This window comes from Emydura macquarii, unplaced genomic scaffold (assembly GCF_026122565.2).
Source record: "Emydura macquarii macquarii isolate MOO-44397 ecotype Brisbane River unplaced genomic scaffold, CSIRO-AGI_Emac_v2 contig_450, whole genome shotgun sequence".
In the NCBI taxonomy this organism is placed as follows: Eukaryota; Metazoa; Chordata; order Testudines; family Chelidae; genus Emydura; species Emydura macquarii.
Window position 1 is genome coordinate 14,415,243 of NW_027130587.1, and position 26,032 is coordinate 14,441,274.

Consider the following 26,032-nt stretch of genomic DNA (forward strand, 5'->3'; position numbering starts at 1 on the left):
AATATTTTGGCTTTGACGCTCTTCTATGCTGAATTATTGGAAAATTAATATCAAGTCTCTGTGCAGTAATGAGGACAACCTCGTCATAAAGCTGTCCTGTATTTGCATGCTGCACTACATGGTTAACAAATGTTTGAGAGCCTCATCTAGCAACCTGGAAAGTGCTGTCTTGAGAATGGGCTGCTGTGGGTGTAGAGAGCTGTTGAAATATATAGAGATGAGAACTTCCTGCTAGCAATAGAATTACCTGTATGGAAGGAAGGACCTTTTCCACAAATCCATCAGAGAGAGATTTCAAGATATTTCAGATTCATCAACTGGTGGCAATACTTGAGTTAATAAATCTACAGCTCTACCTTTAATTTTGCTTGCAGTTTATAGATGGCTGTTTTGAGGATTGTTGGTCCCTGGTCTAATTACTACCTTCTTGTGTTGGGAAGGGTTTTTGTGTTAATGTTCTAGTAGAAGCAGCACAAGGCATGGAGCTGGAGGGTTTGGATTCCAATCTTAGGTCTGCCACAGTCTTTGTGTGTGTCCTTGGCCAAATCACTTAGCATCTTTCTGGGTGAAATCCTGACTTCACTTGAAGTTAATAGCAAAACTCCCACTGATTTCAGTGGGACCGGGCTTTCATGCCATGTGCTTTAAAGTTAACCCATCTGAAGGGCGCCACAACTGAAGAAATATGTGGACAAATTGGAGAGAGTCCAGTGGAGAGCAACAAATATTGTAAAAAGTTGATAAAAACCTGACCTATGAGGAAAGGATAAAAAACTGGGCACATTTACATCCTGATAAAAGAAAATGTGGGGATGGGGGACCTGATGAGTCTTCAGATATGTTAAGGGCTGTTTTAAAGAGGAAAGTGATCAATTGTTCTCTATGTCCATTGAAATTAGGACAAGAAGAAATTGGTTTTATCTACAGCAAAGGGGATTTAGGTTAGACATTAGGAAAAACTTCCTAACTGTAAGGGTAGTTAAGCTCAGGAATAGGCTTCCAAAAGATGCTATCAAATCCCTGTCATTGGAGATTTTTCAGAACAGGTTAAACAAATCCCTGTCAGGAATGGTCTAGGTGGTCTTCGTCCTACCTCAGCACAGGGGACTGAACTAAATGGCCTCTTACGGTCCCTCTCAGCTCTACATTTCTATGATTCTAAGAAGGGGAAAGAAACTTTCCTACCTCACTGAGGAACTGAAACTAAATTTGTTCATGTACATGGAGATCCTTGCATTGATAGACTGCTAGAGAAATGCCAAGTTCAGAAATGTGTGCGTAGTAAGGCAAGATCTCATTTTTGTTAACCTCTTTGGTTTTCACTTGCAGTTTTGTCTAAACACATCACAGCTAATAGAGATGCATTTAAAGAAGGATTTGCAGTGGAATGAAATATACACATGTAAGGAAAAATAACCATTTGGGACACGTTAAATGTCTGTGCTCTCAAAAGCACGTTAAGATATTTTACAGCAACTCCGTTTTAACAATGGTCTCATTACACCCAAAACCTTGGGTTCATGTATGTGTTGAGCCTATAGCTGGTGTGATTTTCCATTTATGCTTCTCATATCTATGCCTCAAGAGGTATCCAGAGTTCTCTTTTTATATCTCCTTGCACCACCAAACGCAGTAAGTCACCTTGGGGTTCAATTCACTGGCCACTGATTTCAATGGGAGTCCTTCCACTGACTTCACTGGACATTGACTCTGACCCTAGAAGCTAATGTAGCGTTTTCTCTTCCAGTAGATGGTTTTCAGCAAGTGGTACCTGCCCACTGTGGTGAAATTCAGATCTTCACCGCTCATTTGAAAACTGATTTCCAGTACTAAGTTAATCAAAATGTATCTCTTGGATTCAGGCCCACCCCTCTATCATGATTCCAACTAGATTTTCTTTTCCCACTGATCCATGTACAGTTTGTGTTATAAGAGCCTGATTCTGATCCCATTTAAACATTGTTTTTTCACAAGGGACTCCATTTTTTCAGTTGTTCTGACTCACTGTGGAAGACCAGAATCCTGCCTACTAAGTTGTAGACTGTACACTGCCTGGGGTGACAAACCATTATGACAAACACATTGATCATTTCCCATACTTTTCTTAAACCAGAATATCTGCATTTCAGAAATTCAAATACAACTCAAAGGATAAAAATGCAATAATGAGCCAAATTCAATGCCTGGCTTTTCTGTAGTGAGAGATCTATGGTAATGTGTCTTGAAGGTCTAGATTGAATGTACACAGTTTAGTCAAGTTAATGGTAATTGATTAAAAGATTTAATAAAAGTGCATTTGTATTTGTGATTTGTAGTAACGTTGCTATTGAGGTTTAACTAGTGTTGTCACTGGAATTTCAGAGATGTTTAAGAACCCGATTATGAAAAGAACTCCTGGGTTCTAGTTTTAATCTTTATTGAGATTATTTTTACAAGTATAGTCTCTCATTTAAATTAAATATCAAATTATCCAGAAATCTGTTTCTTCCTCCTTTAGAGATACAGGGAAGGACGCAAACTGTCTTGTTGAGTAAATTACTTGCTTTGTTCTTTCAATGTTCCAGCTATGTTTGTTAGTGATATGCAAGGGTGTGGATGATACTCATGACTCAGCTGTCATATCATCTAATATCTTCTACCACTTTTCAGGTTGGAATTTTTTTTTCTGATCAGAAGCAAAACAAAGCAGACTTCTAAATAAAGACACTGGAGGTTTTAACAGATTAACGTATTTTGCTTAGAAAAATCCAGGAATGCAAGCCCACGAAAGCTTATGCCTGCAGAAATTTGTTAGTCTTTAAAGTGCTACCGGACTCTCGTTGTTTTAACATAATCCTTGAGGCCATCACGCAGTGACTCGGAAAAGATCTGAGGCAGATGATGACTATACTTACAGCAGAGTTATCAAGCAGATTTACCTACTTTCAATTTACTGGTTGACTGAATCCTAAAAAAATACAGCTCAACCCCTTTGGGAAGGTTGCTAAGTAGACAAAGCTCGCTAAGCATTCCTTTGGCTGGCCAGTGTGTGGGAAAGGTTAACCCATCACTTCTGTACTGAGCTTCACTTTGAAATGAGCTCTGCTGTTTGCTCCCCAATCACGCAAACACTTACTCATGTACATCAAATTATTCTGGTGAATAAATGCTTGCAGGAGCTATTACCTTGGTGTGGAATGGGGGGAGAGGGACATTGCAGCATCCATTTGTCTGTCTTGTTTGTTTTATTTATGGCAGACTTTGACTGGCTTAACTTCTTCTAAAGATTTAAAAAGCTGGCTACTGATCTCTGACACTGTATACTGAGATCACTATGATAGTTTAAGAAAATGATAGCATTAGCAACACAGTACCGCACTCCTCCCCCACTGTCTCCTAATAAAACAAACACACTGAGTTAGAGTTTAGAGTTGGACCTCATTCATTTTGTGCTACTGCCAGTCCTTATCAGCTACAGGGTTTTGCAAGGAAGAAAAGAAGCTACTAAAGAAATATCCAGGCTACCTCATCACAAAGCGTACTTTGTTCATTAACTCTGCCAAGTGCCTTTTAGTTCTTCACTTATAGTATACAGCAAACTGAATGCCGGGGATGCTTTGTGGAAGAATTAAATTTAGTAGAGAGAGCTCACTGTAATATCAAGGGAAGGTAGGGCAAGGATTCCCTGTATGTATATGTTTTTTGGAAATGGTTGGCCTCGCTGGTTAGGGACATGACAATTCGTGAGGTTCTGCTGTATGGTAAAGAACTAAAAGTCAGCCATCGAAAAAGAAGGGAATGTCTCCAGTCTGGTAGACACAGAACAGCAAGTCTCTTGTGCTCTTATTCTTCCTGTTGACGCAGTCACATTAAATCCCCCAGTAAGGCATGAAGTGTCTCCCCTCTCTCTCATAAACGTCTGGGAGTATACCATATGGCGTCTGTATCATTTTAACCGTCGTCTTCCCGAATAGCTTCCGCTCATAGTCTATCAGCTGCCTCCAGAAACCCACGTTGGGGCGTATGACAGGGCGTCTCGACTTGACCCAGTTGTAAGCCTCGAACAGAGACACTTTGTGGTACTTCATCAGATAAGCAATGCACAGGGTGGCCGATCTGCTCACGCCAGCCGCGCAGTGGACTAAGGTGGCCCCGTGCTTCCGCATGACGCTGTGTATCTTATCAGCAACGCTGTCAAAGTATAAGGAAATGGGGGCATTGGGCGTGTCAGCCAGAGGCACTTTGACATATTCAAACTGGGACCAGTTAAAGTTGGGGATCTCAATGGTGGCATTGATTATGCAGGTGATACCCCGGGCCAGAAGCAGTTGTCGGTTCGAGGCTACGCTGCCTCTGCTTAGGTACAGAGAGGGGGTGATTTGGGCAATACCCCCAAGGTCCTCTTCAGTAAACATGCGAGGTGCCATCAGAGCTCGTGGTAAGGAGTTGTGGTTTCTGGAGGTCATGGAGGTTCCTGTGTCTCAGGCTTCCATTATGGGAAGGGATCCAATGTGATCTTCTGCCAAGGAAATTGTCTCGCCCGGAGGTTTTAATAAGTAAGAACTTTCTCCACTTGGTTCCTAACCCTGGAAAACACAAGCAACACTGTGTAAGTGGGATCGATAGAACAGCAGCCCTTCAATGTAGTAAGGCACAATTCGTCTGTACCCTGGAGTGCCCCTGGTGCTGTTTGCTCGCCAGGGCAGGGGCTGCCTTTCTGTTCTGTGTGCGCAGTTGGGCCCCACACCAATACAAATAATCGTCAGTTAAGTTTGGAAGAGATTTTTCACTCCTAATTACTTTTCAGTAGACTGGTTGTGGCTCAAGGGAACTCTGGAGAACTATTTTATTGGATATTAACATATACACATGCTGTAGGGGTTTACAGCTCCTTCCTCTCAAATGCACTTTCCCTTTTTACACATCTAAATTAGGTCACCCAGAAAGTAAATAAACATTAGAGCATTCCTCTGTGTGTGTCCTCCCCACACATACATTAGAAAGTCAGGCTCTGTCTAGCTGACTGGCTGGAGAATGAATAAAATGGTACCATTACCAGAGCCAAGAGAGTGAAAGCTGAATGAGTACAAGGGGAAGAGATGTTTAGATTGATTCTTTTAGGATTATTTTTTTAATGCCTCTTTAATGTCAGTGACTAATGTACTGGAGAAAGGAAGCCTTTCTTTAGGAAGGAGAACTCCTCCCCTTCACTTCAGCTTTATGAGGTAGCAGTGCACAGCCTCTGATACCGTAAACATTTCCTCCTGCAAAACAGCAAAGACCAGAGCTGGGCATTCCTGCTATTTCAGAAACCTACCAGGCAGAACAAAGAAAAAACCTTTTCAACACCTTTTTTCCCAGCAACCTGTCAGCCTTTCTCTCAAGACCACAGAGAAGCGAAGAAGAGCACAATCCCAGTTTATTTTAATCATTTGCAGGTCATCTTTAAACAATCTAAGTCTAGAAACAAAAATTGGCAGCAGTTCTTTTCAGCTGGTGTTGGGAGTTATTCATCCAAAGACTTGATTTGCGTTAGCCAAACACAAATTATGCTTTAGTCAAACCAAGTTAGTGGGCTCAGTACAGAGGAAACTGGGTGAAATGTAAAGGCCTAAGATATACAGGGGGACAGAGCAGATGATCTAATGCAGTGTTTCTCTATGGACTGGTCCCTTCTGGCCTAAAACATCTATGTATCAAAGAGACAAACTCGCCATAACATTTTGTGTTCAACACGGTATTGCAGACATGTTAGATCACCAGTAACCTAGTGATACTTTTAACAGTGTCAGCCTGGTTTCCGGCATGTATCTGTAATACGCTGATTTAATGTGTGATGCCGTCTCAGGCTGGTGGATTTTTCTTGTTAGCGGTGAGCGCGTAGCAAGCTTTTATCCTAACTAAATTACTCCTTTAGCTCAAGCAGCAAGGACTTGAGTTTTTGGTGTTGATGGTCTTGAGTTTGACTGCCCTGGATGCGGTCTTTACGTATGCAGCCATGACTTGTTACGTAGCTGCCTGGATGTTTCGGCTATGCCCATCCAGCAAGAGCATGTATGTAAATTGGCTTTCTCAAAGGAATAAAATCGCTCTATTATCCCCATCAGACTCTACATCAGAAAGAATGGAAAAAGAAGGGTCGCGAGCCATTAAGTTCAGTGGACACCTTTCCTTTTGTGGAACGCTCGCTTTGGACACAGATCTAAGGCACCGCTACAGCTGCTGCTGTTCACACAGTCTATCCAAACCTGAAGAGGCAGAAGAACGAGGATTTACTATTAGTAGGGTAGGTGGTGAATGTCCATAGGATAATATAGACTGCTCCTCCTCTGAAGAGCTTACATCTTAAATAAACACAGTATGGCCAGCCCCATTATTCAAAATCCTGAGTCAGCCTCTACCACCTCCCCTCCCACAAAAAAACCCCCATTAATTTGCTTAAATATGATAAATGTTGGGTTCGTTTTGTTTTCTCTGGTTTGAGCGTGTAGGGTGCATCTGGATCATTTTTTCAGCCTTTTCTCTGCTTTTCTGAAGACTAGAAACTCTCCCTCCTTTTTTTTAAAGGGAAAGCTGGGATTCTCACTTAATGACATGGCTTTAAGAAAACCATCACATATCATGAACATTTGACTCCACTGTAGACAAGATAGGCCCAGGCATACAACATACAAGCAGGGGAACTGAGATCCCCCATTAAGCAACTGTCTCTATTCCTTGCTGTAAGTCACATAGTGAATCCTAAATGGAGCTGGCAATACAACCCAGTTCTCCACAATCCCAATCTGGTGCCTTAATTACAAGACCATCCTCTTTCCCTGGTAGGTTTTTTGAAGTGTCTTCTACCAAAAAGAGAGTCCTTTAGGAGAACAGGCCAGCTCGCTACGGGAAGGGGTCATTTTTTCTCTGGTAGGGTTACAGCATTCCTCTGACAAGAGGAAATGATCATTTCATGACTCTGGCGACAGAAAAGCATTCCAATAATTTTCAACGCCAGAGGAGAAAAGTGCTGTAGTCAGTTGACTCAAAGCCAAATTCAGTGCTCAACTTTTCTGATCTGGCTGCAGGAGCGTGACACGAATGCCATAGTTTTGTTGTACAGTATCAGGTGAGCGTTAAGTCATCTGAAGGGGAGAGCTCCCTTTTTACATCGATGTGCTAGTCTAAAAATAATGTAGCTCCCTGAAAGAATGCTTGATGAACATAAGCAACACACGGCTGTCCTCCTGCAAATGCTACTCAGGTGTGGATTAAGGCCAAGGCGAAGGGTGAGGAATAGCCTCCTCTGAAATAGCTTTCAGTATTTTGTTTAGTTTCGTTTTCATTCCGTTTCCTTTGTGCTCTACTTTTCCTTTTGCTACCCATGCTGTAGCATGTTCTAAAGCGTGCCAAAAGCCAGAGACTTGAGGTAGGCATGGCTGGCATTCTCTGCGTTGCCCTAGCCTGAGGTTGGGGGGTTACTAGGAGGTTGCCTCAGGGAGGGAATTTTTTTCCCTTACATGGATGTTTAGCTACCAACAAACCGCACGCTGAGCTTGAGATGGGAAAGCGCTCAGGTGAACGTAGAGGGCAAAGGAAAAGCTGATTTGGTCTTTTGGAGCCTGTATCTCAGGAGATAAATAAAACATGGTATGCTGGTGTCAGATGTCCAATCAAGTGCAATGGGCAGGCAGACTACATCCCCTGTAGAAGTGAGCCAGTTTAAAAAGCGCAGTCTGAAGGGTCGATCTGACCTGCTAGGATTTCTGCTTAGAAGACAGCCAGCCAGTACGAACAAGCGATAAAGGCTACACTACAGACTGTAAACAATAGGAGGGGCTTTTCTCTTCCTGGCCCGTAAAGAGCCATGTACATCTACAGTGCTATAGAAATAACTACATCTGCCTGGCGCAAGCAGTCAAAATCCCCAAGGATGTCTGGTGTGGATCCAGCTTATGACTATTGGAATGCAACTGGTGAAGGGGCAGGTATATCCCTGACCTCTGTTGGACAGAATTCAGAACAGCTCAGCTGTGTTTCATGCATCTTCTACTGCTAATAGATGTTTTCCTTTAGCTAAATTAAGAGGGCAAGAGGGTCAGAGTTCTGCCCCTGCTGTCCATGACTGTAGCACACAGCACGGTGAGGTTTCTGGATGACCATGGATTTGTTAGTGTTATAAAAGGCATCCCTTGCAAAACCCTGCAGAAGAGTAACTTAATGCACCTCTGCTGCTACTCAGAGGCCCACAGCACCTTCGACACAGACTAACTGTGGCTCAGGAACTGAGACAAACGAGATTGGAGGCAGGAGAAATATGATTGTTTAAGACCATCTGCTTTGCAGAAGGATGTGTAAGCTCAGCAAATGCACCGTTGGAGGCCCTTTCTCTTTGACTGTAAGTAGTGGCAACATGCAAACATGCCGCTGAGATTCGCCTGCTCCTGCAGTCACAGACAGCGGTGCTGGAACACTTTGTATAACGGGGTTGCTGAGAGCCATTGAACCACTCTGTAAAACCTGTATATGATGGAGCACCCCGGAACCCCTAGTTCCAGCACCTATGGTCAGAGTAATTTTCATTTGGGTACAAAACGGGCTTTGCCGAAAGACCATACAGCCATGATCAAGTTGTAACTACCACAAGCTTCACCGCCCAGCCTAGAACAAGTAAACGGCCAATGATCACTTTGGCAAGGGGGTTCCTTCCAGCAGTGACACCTACGCATTTTTTTTAACATCGAACTCAAGGCCCATGTTTTTTGGTATTTATTCATAGCTCAGCTTTTGTTGTTAGGAATCAGCCAGCTCCATGTTTCCCCATTTCCTTGACGCCATTTCCCTTTATGTAATTCGCTCTCTGTCTTGGGCAGCTCTGCTCTTGATCAGGATAGACAACACAGGAGCATAACGCTTGTAGAGGGAGACTGTAAGAGACACGAAGGGCATTTGGACACCTAATTGAACGTCAGTGAGAGTCGGGCAGCAAACTCCTCTTTGTGCCTTAAAAAATCTCCGCTGTAGTGACTCAATGATTTGAGAGAGGCAGAGGAAGGCAGGACACTCTTCTAACTTAAAATACCAGGGTCCCATTGATAGTGTAAACCAGAGGTTCTCAAACTGGGGGATGGGTTCCCCCGGGGGGGAGGGGAGGGATGAGAAGCTCTAGAGAAAGAAACTTAACTGTGCACATTTGACCCACAGCAATGAGTGACCAGCAAAGTGGATTCCTCCAGACACATCAGGTGCTCCGATGGCATGGTGCATTTGACTCTAGATGATGCTGTGCGTTTTGATGGATTTCTGTTAAGCTTGCATAGCGTTATACGAAGTCATTGCCATCCGTACGTCAATCTATTTGCTATGACGTGGTGTGCACATTTAATTGTAAGAACTGACAACAATTGCATTTTTGCTTTTGCTCCTATTATAATGGATCATTGGCTTTGTTTGAATCAATGCTTTACTGTTTGAATATTTAGTGAGAGTCACATAGTTGGGTTTTTTTAAATCAGTATATGTACTTGTGTGGCAGGGGACTGGGGACGTAAACTGCTACAGACGAAGAAGAGGGATGCACTCAAGTAAGTGTGAGAACTATTGGTGTAAACAATGCAGCAGAACTGGAGAGTCAGAAGGATGAACTGATTGATTGTTACCTTTGGATTTTGGTCCATGCTAATGTAAGGGCTGCCCTTAAAAGTCACCCGCAAAGGTGGGCTTATGGCTTTGTGTGGTTTGGTTTTGTCTGCTGCATTAAGAACTCTGAAAGATTTTAGCTATAAATAAATACAATTTCTGTTTGTTGACATGACAAAAACCAGGTTAGTTGTTGCCTGGAAAACTCTGTGGTGGCTGGTGGAATGATGGCATAAAAAGAGCCAAAATGCTGAGCAATGGAGTATTAGTTAGACTATTTACATTCTTTGTTTGTTTCTAATGCCCCTTAAAGGCTCCTTGGTAATAAACTCTTTTGGGAAAGGAGGTAACTTTGTAGCTGCCAGCAACTGACCAGACTGGAAGAAGAGCTCAGTGGAGTTCAAAAGCTTTTCTCTCACCAACAGAAACTTGTCCAATAAACGATACCACCTCATTCACCTTGTCTCGCTAAGAGCCTGACCAGGGCAGACCACATTTGTTTTTCCTGATATTGTTTTTTTTTTAAGGTTAAAAAAAAATTAAGAGGAAAAAAAAATCCCAACACTTTCATGGAGTTTTGTCCATCATAAAAAAAAACACACAAAAAAAGGGTGCAATTAAAAAAAAAAATCCTTTTCAGTTCACAACCACCATCGCCTGCCCGAGCGGGGCTCTATGCTCGGGGCTTGCACCAGGCTGTCTCTCTTTCTACAGTAGAGGGATGCAATCTGCAGCTAATTCCTATACCCCCACCTCCACCCTACCAGTCCCTGCCATGGTAGGCCCTGCCAGTGCTAAAATCAGCTCCAACTCATTTTCTCATCCAGCAGTGACACAGGCTGCGCTGTGTGGGCTCTGACGTTAGCAGCATCTTAACTGCTGTGTACAAGGCTATTTGATTTCAGTCAGCACAGTGCATTCTCCTATGCAGTGCAGCGGATAACATGGTTCTTAGAGATCAGATCTTCTGTTCCGACACACGGTGGAGTCGAGGAGGAGTGAGCGAGTGTCAGTCTTAAATATTAAGCTTGATGCATCGGCTCTTTCCAGAGGCAGAAGAGAGGCCTCTAGAGCTTGTGGCTAATTATAATGTGATGAACTTGTCTTGCTAGCAAGACGGACGGGCACTTTTTAATCCCCTTGCCCTGCAGCTCAGCCCTATTGCTTCCTGATGATTTGTACAAATAGTTAGGAGCAACATCCGAATTTTGCCAGTGAGTCCCAGCCTTAACCTAGTGTCCTCCCTCCTAGGAGTGAGAGGGGAGCTCAGTCTCTGTGGTCCTTTCAGTCTGCAAGTTCTCGGCAGAGGCTGGCTTTGCCAATGGAGCCATCCATCTCAGGGGAAGTGGATTGTGGCCCCCCAGCTTAGGTCATATAGGCCACCACCCATTAACAACTCTGTCGCCAGTGACCGGAGCTGGACGTGAATCAGCAACCGTGTGTAACCCGCGCTGTGTCTCTGTCTCACTGGAGTGGCTGGAAGAGCTCTGAGAGTTCGGAGTCTGTCCAGCTACCAGAACTGGCTCTGTTACTTCAGTGAGTGGCGGCTCATGCGTTTCGATCCCAAGCTCCTGGGTTTGCTCCCTGCTGCCCACAACCCCTCCAGGAGCATCGTGTTACACTAGCCCTGGCCGAATGCTCCAAATCCCCCTGCCCAGCTCTCGCCAGAAACGACAGTTCATTAGCAATAACCAGCTGCTCAACAACATAGACAGCGCAACCAGCCAGTCTCAGGATGCTCCCAGGAGAGTCACGGTGCTTCACCCCAGGGCCCTGGTGCCTGCTGTAGACGTGCTGCTGCATTTCATGAAGCTACTTTCTGCAGCCATCCAATCATTAATACTTTTACACTCAGCAAACCAGTCCTGCTTTGTAAGTGGCACATCAGCCTGTGTTGCACGTAGCTGCCTGCATGTGGATTGCAGCACATTTCCGGTACTGCTGTAGTATCTGGCCTTAGATGGCCTCTTACCGCCAGTGTAAAATTCCAATCCATTGTTGGTGGGTTTTTGTGCTGCTGGTTAACATGTGATGTTGCTCATAAATCTTACTAGATACACATACATGCCTGTGCGATGGGTCGATTTGACATTCACAAAAATGGTGGGGGTGCTGCCCTTGGAATACCCAGCACCTTGCCCCACTTGGCAAAATGAGAGGATAAAATCAATATAAAATCAAGGCATGCTTATCCCCCGAGCAGTAGCTATTCGCGGCGGTAAACGTAACCGAACAGCCCATCGGATTAAGGAGCACGGACAGTGTCTAATGGAATGTGCTAGCGTATCTGGTGCCTTCAGTTATGGGCCAGCTCCCAGACTGTATTGCCATGTGTGCAGTTCCCAGGGCTGTCAGGGAACACGCCGCCAGGCTCCTCAAAGCAGCCCTTCAGCCACAGCAATGTAATGAAGGGGGATTTGGCACCCGCCGTGAATCAGTGAGCACTGTCCCAGTCACTCTACCATGAAAGGGTTAATTTACAACTTTTCAGCGCTAGCTAGCGGCATCCTAGAGTTTGTTTGATGGTATCACTGTGATACATCACCTGGGGGCAGGTAATTATGCCCCAGTCCCTCTACTGACCAGTTCCCCGTGTGCAAAACATCCTGCTGAGTGAATTCTCTTTTAGTAAAGGGCCATAGCATTGGTGCTGGGGGGGGGGTGTCTCTGCTAAATGGGATTGTGTGTGTGTGTTTACACGCACAATTTATTATGAAGCTTGCACCTCTCTTTGGCTAGTGAAGTTTCTTGGGACCAAGTCTTCACTGAATTTCTGCCATTGTGGTTTCCATTAAACTCAGTTGAATTACTCTCTCAATAAAGCCAGATATTTTTCTCACTGCCCTCTGGACTCTTAACACAATTGCTCTTAACACAAGAACCACTATGACCATACCATGCAAAAGGGGGGCTCTTTCCAACAGCAGCTAGCTTAATCACACCGTGGAAAAGAGCTGCTGAAGCACAAATGAGCTAAGCAGGCAGCCGAGCCTCCAACTAATCCAGTGATGGCATAAGAGGAAAAAATGGCGCACCTTAGCAAAGCAGGGCACGGGTACAGCAGGCCCGCTCGCACAGCCGCCAGCAGTTCGGGTGTTAGCACAGGATCACTATGTGACTGTGCAGCTCAACATCACAGAAGGCACTGGGGTTTGAAAGTGCAGCACGGAGGCTATTCTGAGCTCTCACAGCAGGAAGCAGCGTCATTTGCTTTGCTCCTCAACACATCCTGAATCATCTTATTCGTCTCTCAAGTGCCAGCAACTCTTCTGCTAGGGAGAGTGGGCTGGGGAGTGAAAAAGTGTCTCCTTCCTCCCTCCTCCTCTTCGGTTTGGTTGTCCCTGCTTGATCACATAAATGTGGGATTTTCAAAGGAGCCTCATGGAGGTAGGGACCAGGTCCTCAAACATAGTTAGGCTCCTAATTCCTGGGCCTCTGTGCCCAAATCTCATTGACTTTATGCAGCAGGTCATCATGATGGTCCCTTCTGGCCTAAAAATCAATGAACCCAGGAAAATCCTAGTCATAACTAAGTACTTCCCACACAGGCTCCCCTCTCATAAGGCCAAGCAGTCCTGACATTGTTCCTAGCCGCAGCAAGAGTCCAGGAGCGAGCTGGTCCCCAGTGTGCTAAGCTGTGCATCTCTGATCACTAACCATTGGCCCCAAAACCCCACACATCGTCCTTTAATTTGAACTCTGCCAGCACAATACATCCACTGAGACAGACGCGGCTCCCTTCCCCCTGCTTTGCTCCCAGAGTGTCGCTGCCCCGCCGGCGTGGAAGCCTCCTGCGGATGAACGCGATCTGCGTGCTGATGTCCCACTGCCTTCAGTGAAGCTGTGTTACGTTTCCAAACCTCCCTCGGCGCGGTGCGGAGACAACATTAAGAAAGGCACGCTGGCCACATTTCAGTTGCACAGCAATACGATTCGGAGGGTTGTTTTTACAGCAAACTACCCCAGTCCACTTCAAAGGGAGGAGTTTTCTTTGTTCTGGAAAAATTAATAGCAGGGGGGGGACGGGAGGCTGGCACAGGGCAGCAGGTGGAATCCTTCTCTTCTCGGTCACTGCATCAAAGCTGCTCTGTCGGCTCAGGGGTGGCTAGGAATCCCTGCTGGCCGAGGGCGGCCCTTAGGCCAGTCAGTGGAGGGTTTCCCATCTTGCGAGGGCCCCTGATTTGTAGTCCTACTGGCAGCCTGTGCCCTAACAGTGCAGAGCTACTAATCCACAAGGAGCCTCTAGACGCTTGCCAGGTCTTGGCCAAGCTAGCGCTGCAGCGCTCAGGCGCTGGGACACGGGACACGCCCCACACGCGTTTGGTGGTAGCCGCTCTTGGCCACCATGGGGGGCAGGGGAGGACTGTGGGCCTTATAACATGGGGAGGGATAGGGAACAGAAGCAAGCTCCTCCCCTCTGGTGGAGATTGGTGGATTCTTGCAGTCATATGTTTATAGGGAGGTGGGGCGGAGCCAGGCTGATTATGTGTTTGAGAAGATCCCATATTCAAGGGCTCCAGGCCCCTCCCAGGCAGATACCAGCCAGGTGATTGAGTCACCCTCAGCGCTGGTCTCCGGTGTGGATTTATGGGGCAGGACTGGCAAACCCTCAGAGCCCCCGGCAGAGTTTGCCTCCGTCCTACTTCCAGCTCATCAGGTTGAAGCCTTGCAGCTGGTCTGCGTCCTGATCAGTGGAGAACAGCCGCTGCTGCAGCCGGCCTAACTTGCTGCCCACCTCCCCCGGACCCTGGGTGCCGCTGGCCGGATTTGATATGTCAGCTAACAGGTATGTGGTTTCTTATGGCGAGACAGTCTCGAAGGAGCAGCGGGAGCCTCAGCAGGCAGGCCGGGTGCTCTGTGAGCGAAGGACTGAGCTGTATCCTCTCACTTGTTGAGGTGGGCTCTTCGGGTCAGGACTGAGATACACTAAGCAGCATGGGAGATGCTTGCGTTGCCGCTGCCAGTGCTGTGGGTAGATGGCGTCTCTCGGTCTCCATCAGGGTTGCTAATCTGGTGCTGTTTGCTTAAAATGCAGAGACGATGGGAAATACCCAAAATCCCTGGGTACAATAGTGGAATGTGTACAAATTCCAGGGCAGCAGATTTCTAGTGCCTCTAAGCATCCCCAAGCTGATATAAGAGACCTAAATTAAAGCTTTAGGTTGATGTGCCCTGGGTTTTGTGTCTGCACACCTGTCAAACACTGCAGCTGAGGTTTTTCAGATGGGCCCAGCACTCGCAATCTGGGCCAGCTCTTTGAAAGAGATCAGTTTATCTTTAGGCACTGAAACAAGGGGCCTGATTTTTCCCAAAAGCTGTGCCTGTGGAGTGCTGAACTCTTGAAAATTACACACTGTTGCCAACTCTTGTGACTTTCATTGCAAGTCATGTGACCTGTGGGGGTCTGTCTGATTGCCCCAGCTCCTGGAATCATGTCATTGCATGAGACTCTCGGCTTCTGTTTTCAAATACACTAAGTTTCTAGGCCTTGGATGCAGAGAAATGCTTGAAAAAAGCTCAGAAACCAGAAGGCAAATAAAAAGAACCTAACATAGTAATTTTTAAAAAAAATTTTAAGACCATCTCATGGGCCTAATAGGATAATTTTGGATACGTGGAGTTGACAGTCCTGAAACCTGGCTCTTTATTCAGAGGCTGCACGGCAGCAGAGCTCCTAAAAAGCCGGCTCTAATGGTGGCCGATGAGCATGTGAAAATCTGGCCCTTGGTGCTTCATATTGGAGATAGATTCCTATTTGAAAAGTAAGGTAACAACAAGGAAATGATATCCGCATCCATCAGTTACTGATCACATGTCTTGCTGAGCCTTTGGCATGCTGGAGCCAATGAAATTGGGGAGGCAGTGTGGCCTAGTGAATGGCGGCTTGGTCTAGGACTTGGGAGAGCTGGGTTCTAGGGTCAGCTCTGCCACTGGCCTGCTGTGTGACTTTGGGCATGTCACTTTACTTCTCTGTGCCTCAGTTTCTGTATCTGTAAAATGGCGATAACAATACTGACCTGCTTTGTGATCTACTGATGAAAAGTGGTACTTAAGAGTAAATTAAATTATTAAATAAGTACAAAGCGCGTCTCAGACCCTGAATTACTTGCAACCAGCCCATTGTGGTACCATTTGGGGAAATAACTAAATCTAGAGGATTGATTTTCTCTGAGAGAAAGGAAATGTAAGTCCCTGGTCTTTTCCTGGAGCATTGTCTGGAGTTTTAATTAGATTAGTGGCCTGGGTGTGTGAAATGTCAGTATTGAAGCAGGATCTTTCCCTTCTCCCAAGAGAGGTTAAATTATTCATTTTAGACATGACAAATGTGCACTATTCCTGTAGTAAAGAGGAGTCAATATTATAGGCACGGAGTGAGCTAGTCTGCTTGGGGCTCTTCTGAGCCAGGCTAAGCAGCAAATCACTGCAAAGTTCACTGCTTTTCTTGGATCGTGGTATTTAAAATGGGTTTCAGGGGAGAGCATGCCTTCCAAAGCGTCTCCAGGGGCTGGTGTTGCTTGAGTGGAGTCGGGGGTGGTTTCTTCTACCCTGAAGACTCATGCCTACGTCTGGGCCTGTCTCTTCCTTCCTCCTAGTGGTTTGTAAAGACCTAATCTCCGTGTTCTAGGGAGAGCAGCTGGGAGGTAGGAGTGTCCAACAGAGAATCACATACTTGGGCAGAAAGTACTGCCCGAAACTTCTGCCCCAGTATCAGTGGCTTCGTAACCTTTTCTTGATCCGTCAGACAAACAGTGGCTTGGCCTACTGTATCCTACAATCCTGTGTGTGAACAATGGCCTGGAGGGGACACGGGATGATTATTGTTGTTGTTGCCATTTTGTGGCTGAAGTGGGGGTGGGGTTTGAGCTGTGGATTGCTGTTGATTCAGACAATGGTGCCATTCCAGTATTCATGGTTTATTCCCATGTTCCTTTCTAACTGCATCCAACGTCCTATGCTAGCTTTTGCTTTGCTGCCTTTGGGTAACGGTTGATGTGCTCATTGAGCTGTCTGTGATGATACCTCGACTCTTCCCGCAAAAGTTATAGCTGATTCCGAGCCCATCAGTACAACCTCGTGATGGGAGAAAAGCAAGTCAGTAAAGAACGAGTCAATTGAAACCAGGTGGTAAAAATTAAATAGTTTTAGAAAAGATGGAGACGGCCTTGGTGGTGTGTCTCTAAATTAAGGCTGAGGATAAAGGTGTACGGTGCAAACCTTGAACCAAATTCTGTGCTGACTTAGCCCTCCATGTTACCCAACTGGCTTCTACAGAGTGTAAGTCAGTGCAGAATGGGGCTAGCTGGTTTTAATTCCTGAAAATCATCCATTAACTCAGAAACTGTAAGCCATCTTTTTGTTCTGTGTTTGTACAGTGTCTAACACAGTGGGGGGCCCGATCCGTGACTGGGACTCAGACACTGCTGCATACAAATAATAACAAACTAGCATTTCCCTGAGGTTTTAAGGTTGAGTTTACAACATGCCTCTACTCTGGAAACAGAGACTATGTTAATATGGCCTCATGAGGTTCCACGTTCATCATCTCTCAATGAATCCGAATAAAATATGTTCAGTCAGCAAGTATAAAGAATTCCCTACTCGCCCGCCCAGCAGATTCAGCAGGGGATCTGAGAGTCAGGCTGGGTTCTTTCCTTCTCATGCACCATCAACAGCAATGAATGTTCTGCAGGACATCAGTCACCTCTGCACCCTCAGTGACACCGATGTAACCTGAGATCTATAAAACTTCATTGCCTCTGTTCGGTTTGCACAGGCATGACTGATTGCAGTGCAGTAAACAAGTCTGTTGATGGCACATAAGAAAGAAGCAGACTCCAGCTGGATTGGCTTTGCAGGGTTGATGGAAGTAAAAAGCACAAGGGGTCTCTCCAGCATGATGGTGCCACTTCTTACACAGTCACTTTGAAGAGCAGACCTGCCCTTTTCAACTAGCTTCTCGGTTACTTGTAACTGGATGCGTGAAACGTCCTGAAAGTGATAGCAAAACCTTCGAAGGGGGAGAGTTGCGTAATCCGATTCCTATACGTCCAGGTGCTTAATTAGGAGGCCAACACTGATTTACATAGATCAAGGTAAGCACAGGGAGCTGTACATCAGACGGGTGTACAGAAGCATTAAGCACACGCAGTTGCTGTATTATATCCGAACATTTGCAGATCTCGGGTGCAGTGTAAGGTCTGAGATCTGCTGCCTTGTGACTGTATCCAAGTGAGAAGCAGAGCTGCCTAGCTAAGATACAGCTACACTTCGACTAGTCCCCATCCATCTAGGACCAGGGTAGCTCCAAAGCAGGGCTGGGTGGCCTGGAGAGTGAAAACTCCTGCTTCTGACCTACGCTAGCGCGTGGAAAACCCTAGTGTAGACTAGGACTGGAGTCTCCCTTGCCTTGTGGTGTAGCTCTGAAGGCCATCTGTAGTATATATTCTAGACGGCTATAAGCAACTTATTAAGCAGCTGAACTCTAGATAGTTGAAAGCCTCTGTTAACTGGGTTTCCTAACCTGTTGTTTATAGATGCCCCTTGAATACAAAGTGTGGCTGAGCCATGTTCAGTCCCTGATCGTCATTGCTCTTTTACAATGTCAGGCTGCAGAACGGGTAAGAGGAGCTTGCAAGCTACAGGACCCAACAAGCAGCCAGAAAGTGGGGCAGGAGGCAAGGCGAGAGTTACAATAAGATCCTGCGCTTGCCCTGTTCAGGCACGTGCACTCGGTGTTGGCTCTTCTCCTTCTCATTTAGCAACCTCGGGTGCCACAAGAGCGATGCGTTCTAGGAGGGGCTGTAACGAAGGGGTGTGGTGCGGAGAATAGGGGTTGGGATTTTGGGTGGATGACGTTTTCTCCGATGACCCAAAGCATTCTGCACGTGTGCTGCTTTGGAAATGCTCCCTAGTGCCTCAAACTCTGTTTAGCTGCCGTAGCATCTTCCCCAGGAGCTAAGCTGAGCTCTCCGACAGGTACAGGGTGTGTCTGGCATGCAGCATCGCATCCCTCCTCCCCCTCCGCTTTGAGGAATAGGAACAGTCCGGGCTGCTTTTTTTCCCCGCTTGATAGCTGGATCCTGCCAGCTGCTGACATCCTCGCACCATGAGGGAGCTCGCAGCTGTTTTGCAGAGGCTGGGGAAGGATTTAGGCTAGGGAATGGGGGAGGGAGGGAACAGAGCACATGCTGATATTTACAAACGTCTGAAATGGGTATTTATGAACATCCCAGCCTCTTCCTGTAAAGTGACACATCACTACCACTGCCATGTGACAGAATGACAGGCTTGGATTGGGCCGGCTTGCAGTGACCTAGCGAGTCAATACTTCTCCCTATTGGCTGCATCGTGGTGCTCCAGAATCTGAGCTTTCATTGCAATGATCGCTGCCTGAGTCTGCAGGCAGCCGAAAACACCTCAGAGCTGTGACCTGCCCCGTCTGTCTCAAGTCTGAAGCCTAATGACGATGACTTAAATACCAGCATTGGCTCCCATTTCATTACTTGTCAAAACACACAAAGAGAGAAGAAGGCCAATCCTATTCTGAAGTTGTGCGGCTCGGTTTGCCCTTGTCAGGGGGTGGAGTTTGGGTTGTCGGGGGCGTTTAGGAAAGTGTTGCTGCTTTGCTTTTCCCAATCTGAGACTCCCAATCCCATCGCTACGTAATTTTCCCCTGGTGTTTGTAAAGCAGTGTCCAAGTGGCTTTCACTTAGCACTTACTGGAATAACGTGATGAATATCTGCTCCAACTGATTCGTCCCAATTTGGTCAGTGGAACTGCTCTAGCAGCCAGGCACTATTCAGCATCAATAAAGAATCTATTCCCTAACGTTTAAACAATGAAACTGTAAGGAACTGGGGGGGGGAAGGGTGTTACATTGCCCTCTGCTGGGTAGAGTCAGAACTGCTCATCTAACTGTCATAGGCCTATACCGCTCACTCCTCATGGAAGTTTCTCCTTTAGTTCCAGTGGCAGAGGGCAGTGTTTTGGAGCAAGAGGATCTGAGCTCTGTCATCTAGACAGAGCTCCGCCTCCGCTCGGTGCCATTCCCATGCCACTGTGAAGTCCCAAGCGTGCAGCACAGGGATGACCGTGAAATCCTGGGTGGCTACAGATTCATTACAACATTCAGCAGAAATGAACTGGCACTTTCATGCTGATTCTCATCCAAATTGATCCCCGAACGCGACAAACTGCTCCTGAATGTGCAAATGCTAATAACCATCCTTTATTGGAGAATCTCAGTGTTCCATCAGTGAATTAATCGAGTCTCATGAGCCACCTGCCTGCCCGATTTCACAGGGCTAGAGGAATTGCTGCTTTTACCACTGGAATGTAACCACCTCGGGGGATAGGCAGCAGCTGTTCGAAAAGGCCTGTCAAAGCTGCACGGCAGTTCGGGGAAGGCAGTGAGGAATCTCGCCGACAGCTGAAAGAAGGGTGGAGCGGGGCTCTGTGTGTGGAAGGCCACCTCCAAAGTTAGAGCAGTAATAAGCTATTTTGAAACTCATTTGTTTCCCGGCTCCTGGCCTCCCACCTACAGCAGTGGAGCTAAGGAATGGGGTCACTTTCTCAGCAAGATTGGGGTGCGTTTGGGGAGAGAGGAGATGAAGCCAGTTTGAATCCGTTCTTTTAAAATAAAGCTTACGGGTGGCAGCAAATGCTTCTCACGGCCCCATGCTGGGCAAAGCAGGGACAGGTCCCTCGCGCACCCCGCCTGTTCTGCGGCGCTCTGCGGATAATTTCCCCTACCTGCTTAAGGCTTCACCAACTTCTACTTGTATGGCCTGTTGCTCAGAACTAAGGGTAAATGAATTCTTCCTTCCTTCGTGAATAGACATTCCTGGCCTTGTGAATTACTGTCTAAAACAAAAACCTCCACAATGAGGTTTCTGTGATGAAGAGAAATTCCAGGTAATCCAACCTCTTGTTTGTTGAGCCAGTGAAACTATGATGCTGGAGGAAAAAAGGAGTTACTAATGCTGTTGAGAGCACTTGGCAGTAGACTCAAGCCAGCATGTTGTTTTTACGGGGGGAAAGAGGGGAGGAAATAATGGCTTGATAAGAACGGATTCTAAATGTTAATCTTGGTGTTGGAACTTGGTTGTGTTCTGCATGCGAAATTCACTGGGCAGCTGTCTCCAGCTATATTTTTAGTGCTGTGATGCTTATATAGGGTGCGTGGGGGGGATGGAATTGGCGCACTAGAATTCAAATTGTGTTTCTAGATTTGCTTCCAAACAGCAGGAGACCTGGTGCTGCAATCCGGAGATTTCTTTGTTAATTTTAAGTCCAGTAGCCACCTCACCCTAACTCTCTGAATTTCCCTTTGCTTTACGGAAACGCAGCATGCCCTTTTTCAAGCCATAAGGAAGCATACCTGGCAGGGAGGTGGGGAGGGGAATTGTCTGATCTGAAGTTGGAGAGGGTTGTGGGAAACTTGCCACATCCCATTTGATTGGCAGAAACAGTCCTCCGGGGAAATAAAGCTAGGACGAGGCACCCCGATGGGATAGGGGCTTTGTTTCGTGGGCCTAATGTGACTGGGGGCCCGGACTCCCACTGCTGCATTTGGATGACTCTTCTGGAGTCGGTGCATAGGCACAAGAGCTCAGGGGCAGATCTCTCCCTCTTGCCTCGTTAGTTACTGTCCCTGTCAAACGGGGTGCAGGTCTAATGTTTGTTCACGTTCAGGAGCGTTGACCTTCTCCCCCACGCCCCCAGCTCTTTGGATGCGCTGGCCCGGCTAGTACAGTGGCAATACTGGTTTCCACTACAGCGACGCTCAAGCACACGCGCACAGAAATTCCTCAGTGCCCTGACTGGACAGAGGCTCATTCTTCACCCCCACAGGGCTGTACTTTTGAGCGTTACAACCAAACCGAACGCAACTGGCCTCCAACTCTTGGGATTTTCAAATGTCACCCAGGGTCAGTCCCTGCATCACAATGTGACATTTTGAATGGCTGCCCCGACTGATCAAGAAATGGCCAGTGTGTGACGCCGAGCTCGTCTTTGGGCCTGTGTGAATATTTCTTGTTTCAGTTTTGCGCTGGGGGGCGTGGAGGTGAGGAGGAGAAATTCTCTTCGCATTGTCCCAACCAAGAGACTGTAAATGCAGAGCATATGGCAGAGAGTCTGCAGCCTCCTCTTTAAGGCAGGAGGGTTGGACCTAGGGCTTCACTTTTTCCTCCCTATCACTGGAAATTAAACACACCTGGTTTGATTCGCGTCTCACTCCTGACTTGCACAGATGGCTGCCTAGGGGCCAAATCCTCTCCTGGAGTAAACTGGGCCAGTTTGCCCCAGGAGAAAATTTGGCCCAATGCAATGACACCAGCATGAAAGGAGAACCAGGCTATTCACCGATGCCACTGGGACACGCCCTTGGGCCTGGGCTGAGTGTCCTAATGGCTCTGGTGAATGTAGAGGAATGTATCCTGCTAACTCAGAGGTCAGTTGATGGAATAAATTATTAGAGAAGATGATGATGTAGGCCTGTCTTGACATAAAGGTACCCCAACAGCTGGTATCTTTTCAAAGCTATCCCATACACTCCTCCTACAGCTGCCTCATTCTGGATAAGCTGGATGTGTAATGAGATAACAGAGGATCCATGTCAATTTTCTGGGTTCGCAGAATGAAAGAAACTAATTTGCTCTCCAATTTGAACAGATTATAATCTTTTTCCAGTCTCATCACAGCCACAAGCCAGTTATCGATTATCCATCCTGCCCGTAGCAGCAATTCCGAAGCTGATTCAGGGAAACAGATCCAGCTAGCGAAACTGAGGGACATTTGTAGTCTGAACTGTGCCAGCCTCCACAAAAATGCCAGTGACCGTGTGTGACAACAGTGGCAGGTCTGAGGTCAGCCTTTACTGACCGGGGCACAGCTCTGGGTCGTGTTTTCCCAGCGATGGAGTGTCACTTCAGGGGACTCCCGAAAAAGCAAAGTGAGCACCCCCAGAGAGAACCAGAAATCGATCGTGTTGAAACTAGGTGGGCGTGTCTCTGACTTCTGTAAGGGCCTCAGATGCTGCCCTGAGGAGCAGGGAGAGAAACAAAAGCTCTGTTTCTATCGTAAGGACCAGTCAAAATTCTGATCTTGATTACACTGGTGGAAATCTGGAATAACTCCATTCCCTTCAGGGGGCTGCTCTGGATTTACACTGGTGTGAGCAGAATTTGCCCCACCCTGTTTACCTTGAGCTACATTGTGCAACCATTACTCATGTGGAGAAACACTTAGTCACTCCGATAGACCCATCGGTTTGAGTGAGTCTATTTGAATGAGGAAGGGCTCCATGGTTTGGCCCCTTGGTCCCACAGGCCAGGGGTAGGCAGCTGTGTGGAATTTGTAGATGGGTCGTGTGTGCTCACTGAAGTGCTGGTTTCAGACTGTCCTGTGTGTGTCGCTCGCACTCTTGGATCCTTGTGTGGCCCCCGGTTCCTGCAGTATCTGAACACCTCACAATCCTTAATGCATTTATCCTCACAACCTCCCTGAGAGACAGGGCAGTGCCGTTCTCCCTGGTTTACAGAGGGGGAGCGGAGGCACAGAGAGGCTAAGGGGAAAGGGCATCCCCATGCCGTAGAAAGAGAGACAGGACTGGTGGTCGCAAGCCTGCAGCCCCAGCCTGGTACTTGTGGTGGTGGCGAGGCGCTCAGCTCAGCACCTTCTGTTGGGCAGCTCGAGGAGATGGCACCTGCACTGCGGGACGTTGAGGCCCCCCCATCCTAGATGCAACGAGCATCTGCACCCACTCCTCGCATGCAATGGGATCTAGTCACCGGCCTGTGGAAGTCCCACGGGTCAGGCGGCGTAAAGCAGGAACAGGCAGGGGGCCAGATCCTCATCCGGTCCCAGTGGGCGAGTTTATCCTGAGTCAGGACTGCAGAAGGCCCAAGATTTGGGCCCCTGGTGTTTGTTCACTTGGCCCACTAGCCCCAAGGACAGTGCGGTAGATCAATAACATCCATCCTGGAGGGTCTAATGCAACACAGATTCTCCCATCTTCTGCCCTGCAGGGAAGCTTCATAAGGCCCCCTGGAGCTAACTGCAGCCCCTGCTACATTGCGGCACGGGGGGAAGTATTCCTTCCCCCCCCACCCCAATCCCTCGCGACCTCTGCCCCACGTCCAGCCTGGATACTGAGGCTGGGCAGATGATTGGTTCCAAAAAAACCCACTGCAAGGTTGCTGGGAACTGGGGTGTTCAGCACATCACAGGCAAAGCTCCCATCGAATTCCAAGGCGCAAGAACGGCCCCACAGAGAGAGAAGTAAACACGCCATTCCTCAGGGCTTTGCCTCAAATGAGCAACAGGGGTAACCTAGGCGAGGGAGCCTTTTTGCTTAACCCTCTGCCTCTTTCTGCAATTTCAATATTTCTTTGACTTTCACTACAATAAATGAAGCAGCAAACATTTCTCTCTCTTGGTGAGGCTTACAGAGGCCATGAAAAACACAACCCCAGTAATCATTTCAAAGAGTTCTAAAGGTGACTGAAAATAGCATCTGCAAGCTGCAACCGAACAGTGCATCAAAGCGGGCATCTGGGCTGAGATAAAATAAAGGCATCTGGCAACACCTAGCCAATTAAACCAACATTAGGATCAGCTTAGCATTGAAAAACAAACTTCAGTATAGGTATATTCTATATAAATACCCCTCTAATTATGGACACGTTTTTAGATTCAGCTTTCTTACTGGAAGACAGTAACATCTGCTGTGGCTTTAATTGTGCAATCAAAATAATACTCCTTAGTTGGACATCTTGCTGGTCAGTTTCATTAAGAATTTCCAGCTTTCGATGTCAGTTGGGTTTAAAGAGGAAAAATATATAACCATAAGACATTTACTTTTTTATCCTTTGCAACACCACAAAATAAGCCCTCTCCCTCCTGCCTGGGCAGGACAACACAGCCGATTGTCTAACATCCCTTGGGATTGCTGTGGCAATAGATGATATCTCTCCCCCACCCCTCCGTTTTCCAGTTCTTCCTTTCCCTCTCTTCCCTCCCAGCAACCTCGTCCAGTGAGCTGTACCTTTTGACAATCCACTGGCGGCACAGAGATGAATTCCCTCTGGGGATTGCACACACAGTTTATTTTTCACATTAGGCTCCTGTCTTTCCAGAGGTGGGGACAGACATGCCTCCTAGACATCATGGGAGAAACATACACTGGAGACTGAGAGGCCTGTGCAAACTCCAAGCAATAAGGGGGTGGAGGGGTGGGGAGAACAGCTCTGACACTGTTAGGCTATTTTTGTTTTCCCCCAGAGACCCCCTTGACCAAATTTCCAAATTGGCTGGCTTTATTAAGGGACTAAACTCAAATTATCTCAGCAACAACCTAGGCTTCCTATTCACCTTCCCTTCTCCCTTCCCCCCAATTGCTGTCTGACTTCTTAACACCAGGGCTGAATATTTGTTCACTGATGCATTGAATATTTGTTACAACTCAATTTTTATATATATATTGCAAACAGCTTAACATCTCATCCAGCACCTGGGTAGTGCAGCTGAATAATCCCCTCCAGGTCAGTGAGTTTCTTTAAGAGTTCACCTCTGGAGCCTAAAACGTCCGACTGTTTGGCATTTCTCTCTTACCTTTGTGGTGGGAGACATCAACAGGATCCTCAGCAGTTCACTTCCTAGGTTGCTGCTTCTCCACCAGAGCAGCTGTGGTCCAGACTGTCCCAGCGCAGGATAATGAATGAGCAGCACTTTTCCCTTCCTGGGAATGTCTCCCTGAGCTGCTGACATCTGATCTCAGGCTCTCCGCCTATGCCAGCCCCTCCTCCTTTTCCTTCCCCTCAGTGTTAGCAGCTCAGTGTGTGTGTTAGTTACCAAGATACCGTTCTCCAGGCTCAGCTAGCCTGGCTCTTCCCCAAAGCCGAGTGAGGCAAACTCAGAGAGTGTCTGTCTGCATGTTAAAGGGACAGCGCTTCTTCCTAGGAAATCAGCAGCTGAAGGTTCAGGATACAAGCCTGTTTTCTCTTGCGTCCGTGTACCATGACTGTCCCCTGAATGCAGTTCTGGAGATGGCCCTTAAACGCCTGTTCTGATCTGATTCGCACCATTAGAGACGCAGTCCCCTGATGGTGCTTTTATGTTCTATTAGCTTTAGCCCGCCGCCCTTTACAAGTTCAGAAACACACCCGTTCCTGGGCAAAATCACAGGAACGTGACTTGGCTTTTCTGTGGCACTTTACAGGCATTAGCCAGTTAAACCTCCCCACCCATTAGGCAGATCAGTGTCCCTGACCCCATCTTATGAGAGGGGAAGTGAGGCAGAGAGAGTTATCCAAGGTCAACCAGACAGACCCCCACATCTCCTGAGACCCAGTCCTGTGGTTCAACCCCCCAAACATGCTGGTGTTTGTGGTTTTCTTGAAAGGGACCAGTGTACATGACAGCTCTAGGTCC

At 47.0% G+C, this 26,032-nt stretch overlaps 2 protein-coding genes across 3 annotated transcripts in view; one reads left to right on the forward strand and one right to left on the reverse strand.

The window, feature by feature from the left end:
• Positions 1-9,274, forward strand: part of SYNRG (synergin gamma) — a 69,455-nt gene extending 60,181 nt beyond the window's left edge. Inside the window, exons 21-22 of one of the 2 annotated variants that reach the window (XR_010918002.1) lie at positions 6,087-6,265; positions 9,163-9,274. Coding sequence is in view for 1 of the 2 variants with exons in the window: in XM_067538093.1 (XP_067394194.1) it covers positions 6,087-6,185 (99 nt within the window). In the remaining variant the exon portion in view is untranslated. Of the gene's footprint in view, positions 1-6,086; positions 6,386-9,162 lie in introns of those variants that run through there. The other variant, XM_067538093.1, reaches the window with a different exon arrangement.
• DUSP14 (dual specificity phosphatase 14) lies at positions 3,398-25,336 on the reverse strand. The gene is made up of 2 exons (XM_067538097.1): positions 25,214-25,336; positions 3,398-4,565 (listed from the first exon to the last, which is right to left on the reverse strand). The coding sequence occupies exon 2, from the start codon at positions 4,443-4,445 to the stop codon at positions 3,849-3,851; it is 597 nt and encodes a 198-aa protein (XP_067394198.1). The 5' UTR covers positions 4,446-4,565; positions 25,214-25,336; the 3' UTR covers positions 3,398-3,848.
• Between the last annotated feature and the right edge of the window lie 696 nt (positions 25,337-26,032).

Bases quoted from the DNA above. Each gene is read 5' to 3' on its own strand.
- DUSP14 (XM_067538097.1), bottom strand. From the start codon at position 4,445: ATGACCTCCAGAAACCACAACTCCTTACCACGAGCTCTGATGGCACCT.